General features: G+C 54.1%; 1 protein-coding gene across 1 annotated transcript in view; it reads right to left on the bottom strand.

The window, feature by feature from the left end:
* ADAMTS17 (ADAM metallopeptidase with thrombospondin type 1 motif 17) overlaps positions 1-6,851 on the bottom strand; it is an 86,058-nt gene that overhangs the window by 36,073 nt on the left and 43,134 nt on the right. The window contains exons 9-11 of the mRNA XM_006771776.2: positions 6,498-6,638; positions 5,423-5,573; positions 172-356 (exon numbers count right to left, since the gene is read on the bottom strand). Coding sequence (XP_006771839.2) covers positions 172-356; positions 5,423-5,573; positions 6,498-6,638 — 477 coding nt within the window. The remainder of the gene's footprint in view (positions 1-171; positions 357-5,422; positions 5,574-6,497; positions 6,639-6,851) is intronic.

Raw genomic sequence — 6,851 nt, 5'->3', positions numbered from 1 at the left:
TCACTGATGGTTCTCTCTCTCTCTCCCTCTCCCTTTCTCTCTAAAATCAATAAAAAAATATATTACAAAATAATAATAAGCAAGTGATTCTTGTGTCTTATAAGAAAAAAAAATGGGGTAATGGAAGTGGCCCTCTGCCCAGAGTGGGCTCCGTGGGCATTTCTGGGGAGGCCAGATTTCCCGGGGGTGTCTGAGAACAGTGCCCAATGCCCAAGGGACGGGGGCTGCCCACGGGGGTTGGCGGGGGTGGGTACCTTGTCGGCCCCACACTCGGTGCCATCCAGGGGCGGGTCCAGCTTCGTCTTGCAGGAGGCGTCTCCTTCCACCAGGCACCACAGCCCCGCGCACATCAGATGCTGTGACAAAGAGAAGCAACATGACTGCCGAGGACACGGCGTGTGGGTCACCGTGGGGTCGCCGGAGGGCCCGGCTAGGGGTTTGGATCTCCCTTCCTCTCTGAAAGCAATAAAAATGTATTTTTAAAAATAAATAAAACAACCACCAAAAAAAGAACCAAAGGGGAAAAATCCTCTCCTGAGGAGGTGAGGATTGACCTGAAAACAGAGACCTGAAAGGGACAAAGATCAAGGAGAGAAAGGCAGAGGGTGAACATCGCCTCATGTACCGATAAAAATATATTTTTTAAAGACTGTCTTCTTTTAAAAAAAAATCTGTATCTACATCTATATATATTGACTTCAGAGAGGAAGGGAGAGGGACAGAGAGATGGAAACATCCCTGAGGAGAGTCAACGGTCAGCTGCCTCCTGCACGCCCCACACTGGGGATCGAGCCCGCAACCTGGGCCTGTGCCCTTGACCGGAATCGAACCGTGACCTCCTGGTTCACTGGTAGGTGTTCAACCCCTGAGCCACACCGGCCGGGCGGTGCACCTCTCTGACTCCTCTCTCCTCCCACTACCCACCTCCCGACAGAGCTTCCTGGGATCACCTCCCAGATAAACTACTTGCACCCAAATCCCCGTCTCGTGGCCGGAAAATTGAGACCAGATGTACTTGGGGCTCTTTTAAGAGACAGTGTTTCCTTGAGGCCAAACCCAATCAACGACAAACAAATGCCTGAGCTGGAGTGGGGACACGTCTCCTCCAGGGCAAGGCCGGGGCAGTCACCGCGGGGCTCGCCAAGGGTGTGCCGAGCTCAGTTCCCAGGAATCTCAAACATCTGCACTTTGGGCAGCGTGAGCGTCGGGGTCCCTGTGCACAGCTCGGGGCAGTCAAACATCTGCACGGAAAACAGGCGCTGTCCACGCTGCTAATGTCAGAACACGTCCAGAAAGAGAACGGACAGCCCTGGCCGGTTTGGCTCAGTGGATAGAGCATCGGCCCGAGGACTGAAGGGTCCCAGGTTCGATTCCCGGTCAAGGGCACGGAACTGGATTGCAGGCTAGATCCTCGGCCGTGGTCAGGGCACATATAGGAGGCAACCAATCAATGTGTCTCTCTCACACTGATGTTCCTCTAGCTCTTCCCCTCCCTTCCACTCTCTCTAAGAATCAATGGAAAAATGCCCGGCCGGTGTGGCTCAGCGGTTGAGGTTGACTGATGAACCAGTGTCTATCTCTCTCTCCCTCTCCCTTCCTCTCTGAAATCAATAAAAATATATTTAAAAAAATAAAACAACCAAAGAAGAACCAATGGAAAAATATCCTCGGGTGAGGATTAATGAGAAAAGAGATGTGGGCGGGACAAAGATGAAGGAGAAAAAGGCAGGAAAGCAGTGCCCGAGGGTGTGGACAGAGCGCAGAACAGCCCAGCGCCTCTTAGTTTCCAAGGACGTTGGCGCTGCTCGGGGCCCGAGAGAAGTTGATGACTCAGGCGGAATGCTGCGCCCTTGGGTTCAGGGAAGCCCCACGGCCCCACGTGAGCGGGAAGAGGTGAGAGCCTTGAGCACAGCACCGGCTGGTCCCGTAAAGCGCGACCGGCGGCACCTCATCACGCGGCTGGTTCCGCGCACTCTGACCCGAGAGCTCTGGGGGACAGCGGTGGCGGTGGGGACATGTGTCCTGGGGGCAAGGCTGAGCCAGGAGGAATGTATGGGGCCGGGTGTGGGGGTTAGGAGACATAATGGGCCTTCAGGAGAGGGAGGAGGAAGGCGGCCTGTTTATTGTGCATTTTATAGACAGCGCTTTCCCACTGAACTTTCCTAATCATCAAAAAAAGAAAAAAAAAAAAGAAAGAAAAAAGGGAGAATGAGGTCAGGCAAATATGTCTTCAATAGAACACAAAACGTCTGAACTATAAAGGGAAACACACTAATAAATTATATTATAATAAAATGAAGAACTTCTGCCTGGCTGGCCTGGCTCAGTGGTTGAGCATCAACCTATGAACCAGGAGGTCAGGATTCGATTCCCGGTCAGGGCACATGCCCGGGGTGCAAGCTCCATCCCCAGTAGGGGGCGTGCAGGAGGCAGCTGATCCATGATTCTCTCTCATCATTGATGGTTCTATCTTTCTCTCTTCCTTCCTCTCTAAAATCAATGAAAAAATACACACACACACACACACACACACACAAGCCTAGTATGCAAAGTGTCCCCTTGCGAGTTCAACCGACCAGGAGTTCGATCGCTTGCTATGACGTGCGCTGACCACCAGAGGGCGGCGTGGAACAAAGGGAGGCCCTGGCCGGCAGCCACTAGGGACGCTACCTGTGCACAAATTTTGTGCACTGGGCCTCTAGTGTATATATATATAAAACGCACATTAAAACAGTTTCTGCAGATAAAGGTGTATTCAGTCAAGCGAATCAGGGGTGGGGTGCCCAGGGTCCCCCAACTCCCCGCCCTAGGAGCAGTCCTTAAGTACCAGCGAATGCCACTGACCCAGCGCAAAGCATCAGGGAAATGAAACTGCTCCCTGGCCCTAGCATCTGTTCCCTCACCGGCTGCCTTTAATGTTTGCCCCGTGAACATCATGTCAAGTGCACTGTGCTGCAAAGGCCCTCGAGATGCTGCGTAACAAACACGCCCGGTGCAAGCTGCCTTCCCTGGGATGCTGTGGCACTGTGGGGAGGTGTGGGTCCCTCGGAAGAAAGACATCACTGCTCGTGCGTTTGAGGCTTCACTGTGTTTCTCTTAACCCACCGTGCCCCTCTGAGGTCCCCTCTGGGTGGTCTCGATCCCCTTCCTCACTCGGCACGGCTGAGCGCCTGGAGAGACACTCTGACACAACACAGTGCTGAAGGGAAGGGTTATGTAAAAAACCCTTAGAAATGTGCTGCTGATAACACCAGCCAAGAGGGAGATAAAATGAAATGCTAAGCGCTGGATGTGAAAGTGACTAATCCACATTTTCCACACAGACTCCTGCTGTTTGAAGCCCTTTCCCGCACCGGCATGCCAGGCCTGCTTCTGGAAGGTTCCGTGAGTCCCGGGTTTGGTCCCTCCTTGCATGTTCCTACAGGTTGTGGCAGAGACCACCGTCACCTGGCTGGGGCCACCTGGTGTGGCGGGTGGGTTTTCGGAGGATGTCTGCTGTGCATGCTCGAACGCTGCTGGAAAATGGGGCCTTCTGCTGCCAAGCCCAATAGCTCTGAGAGGAGCTGCAGCTGCCGGGCAGGAAGCTGAGCCCAGGCAGGCGAGGCGGCACTCACCCTGGAGTCCGACCCAGCTTCCTACCGCACGGCCCGTCCGTCTGAGGGGCAGGGCGGGGCTCCCGTCCGGCCAGCCGCCCACTCTGGCCAGGTGTGTCCCTGGGTGTTAAAGGGGCCGGTTTCGTTTAGATCGGTAGTTCCTAAATCGAGCTGAGCGTGACCACCCTGGACTGGCCGGTGTGGCTCAGTGGTTAAGCACTGACCCATGAACCAAGAGGTCACGGGTTCGATTCCCAGGCAGGGCACATGCCCGGGTTATGGGCTCGATCCCCAGTAGGGGGCGTGCAGGAGGCAGCCGATCCATGATTCTCTCTCCTCATTGATGTTTCTCTCTCTGTCTCCCTCTCCCTTCCTCTCTGAAATCAATAAAAATATATTTGTAAAAAATTACTTAAAAACAATCGGGGCCTGGAGGGGGCAATGCCACGCTGCTCCTTCCGGCTGTCACCACCCTCAGGCTCACCTGGACGGAGACTGCTCTGCAGGGATTGCTGACAAGGACAGGAGTGACCTGTCAGCATAGAGAAAAAAGGCCAGACTGGGCTCATCGGTCAAGTTCGTCTCCCCTTTCTAATAAATATTTACTACCCGCTGTTTACAACGTGCAGGTTTGGACTTCCTTGAAACGCTTTCCTGAATTAAAAACAGCACATTACCATTGGCTAAAAGAGGAGACGGCTCTATGTGCCAAGGATTTGCAGCAAGTGCCAATTGGGCGATGCCAATTTTTTTTTTTGCACTTATTTCCATGGGCAGCTCTGAGCCTCATAGTACCAGCCTCCTGCACAATGAGAGACGCGATGCTGGTGGTGGGGGGTCTCCAGGGCCCTAGGAGGGAGGACGGGCGGGGCTCTAGCTTTCCTTGGTCCTCTGCCCCGCAGGTGTTTCAGGAAGCAGGGACCTGGCACACAGTGGAAGCCAGGCTGCTCCCACGCCACCTGAAGTGGCGTTTTCCCAGAGTTCTTCACCCCATCACTTTAAGCTCCAAATGGTGAATGCCAATAGAAGGATGGATGTGGAGTCCAGTGCAAGGAGGTTCTGGATTCAAAACTTCACCTAAAGACTAGCCCAGCCGGTGTGGCTCAGTGGTTGAGCATCGACCTATGAGCCAGGAGGTCAGGGCACATGTCCGAGTTGTGAGGTCGATCTCCAGTGTGGGGCATGCAGGAGGCAGCCAATCAATGATCCTCTCTCCTCATTGATGTTTCTACCTCCTTCTCCCTCCCCCTTTCTTTCTGAAATCAATAAAAATATTTTCTTTAAAAAAAGAAGAAGAAGAACTCACGCAAGCCAGCACATGCCACTCGCGGGCGCCCAGCACCTGGTCTCCCACGAGGAGGCGCCGGGTGGGGACTCTGAAGCCCTTCTCAGAGTAATATCTGTCCATGCATGATGACGAAGGACAGAAGTTTACCAAGGAAACAATTCAATCTTTCTGTAATTCCAAATACAAAACAACTACATACTCCAAATGCATACTCCAGCAATATGCGTTTCTTAGTGAACACGTTACATACAAAATCTGACTCTGAGTGTAGGAGCATGTGTGTGAACATGTGTTTACGTGCACCCATGTGTGCACTCGGCTCCATGTGCAAATGCCCATGGCGGTAGATGTATATTCATGCCTGCTTGTGTATGTGCGTATACATGTGTGTAAATGCACATGCATGCGTGTGTGAATGCATATACACATATGTGCGTGCATATACACGTGTGTGCGTGCACAGGTGCGTGGAGTGTGAATACTGTGTCCTCCAGCAGAAGCCACATGCTCCTTCCTGGGCCCCCCCACCCGGACCGCTTACCTCCATGTTTCTGCAGAAGGTGGCGTTGGTGCCAAACAGGATCTGGCACTGCTCGTTGGCGCTGTAGTGCATGCCAGGCAGCTTGTGAGGGAGGCGCACGGCGTGCTGGCTCCGGGGGTCCGTGACCAGCAAGCAGGTGCTGACTTTCGACCTGAAATGGACAAGAGGTCAGTCGACGCACAAAAGCACTGCCTGGGACTGTGTTCTGATTGTGAGTCACTGAGAAGGCGGCGCCTCCACGTTACTTACGGGCCGCCCGGGGCATGGCTGTGGCTGAGCGTTGACCTATGAACCAGGAGGTCACAGTCAGGGCACGGGCCCAGGTTGCGGGCTCCATCCCCAGTGTGGGACATGCAGGAGGCAGCTGATCCATGATTCTCTCTCCTCATTGATGTTTCTCTCTCCCTCTCCCTTCCTCACTCCAATCAGTGAAGATATATTGAGCGAGCCCTTGTCCCTGGTGAAGGCGCGTCCCTATCACAGGGGAGCCTGAGCGTGGAGACACCTCTGTTCTGCTGCCGCCACGGCCACTGATACAGTGGTGTCCACTCATGGTCAAAACACGCAGAGAAAGGAAGCAGCTCCAAGACATGGTCACGGTGTGGACATTTCAATCGATCAATAAGGATTTATGAATATGAGCTGAGTGCCCAACATCCTATCGGATCTCTCCTCAACGCTGGGTACGCACGTCACACCTGGTGCACACCCGGGGCACAGCCCACACCAGGTGAACATGGCACCCCAGGTACACACGGCATACATCACATCAGGTGCACACATCACACCAGGTGCACATGGCACACCAGGTGCACACATCACACCAGGTGCACACGGCACAGCCAGGGCACAGCCCACACCAGGTGCACACATCACACCAGGTGCACACGTCACACCCGGTGCACATGTGGGAGAAAGCTTGGCAGATATGGGAGGTTCTGCACTGACCATGTTCTAGGGCAGCTGAGAATTCTGGGAGATCCATTCCCCTGCCCACACGTGCGGAGACCCCACGTGGCGTCTTCTGGGAGTGCTTCCTATTGCAAGGAAGGCACAGAGGGACTCCAGGACTCACTTGAGGAAGTTTTCAAGGTCATCTCGGCTGCAGGAGGACCAGGAGAGGTCGCTGGGGTTCCGGCCTTTCACCCACTCCCCCGACATGATGTGGGACCTGCCGGCGCAGGACGCATGGTCGTCGTCGTGGTTCATGCCCAAGCTGCCGAGGGAGGAAGAGGAGACAGGACACTTATCCTACAGGCTTCTCATCTCCTCCTCCGGGGTCTAGCATCCATTCCTTTTTATTTTTTTTAATTCATTTCAAAGAGGAAGGGGGAGGGAGAGAGAATCATGGATCGGCTGCCTCCTGCACACCCCCTACTGGAGATCAAGCCTGGAACTAGGGCATGTGCCCTTGACCGTGACCTCCTGG

The sequence above is a fragment of the Myotis davidii genome, unplaced genomic scaffold, assembly GCF_000327345.1.
Source record: "Myotis davidii unplaced genomic scaffold, ASM32734v1 scaffold164, whole genome shotgun sequence".
Classification (NCBI taxonomy): domain Eukaryota; kingdom Metazoa; phylum Chordata; class Mammalia; order Chiroptera; family Vespertilionidae; genus Myotis; species Myotis davidii.
This window is presented reverse-complemented; position numbering and strand designations above follow the sequence as displayed.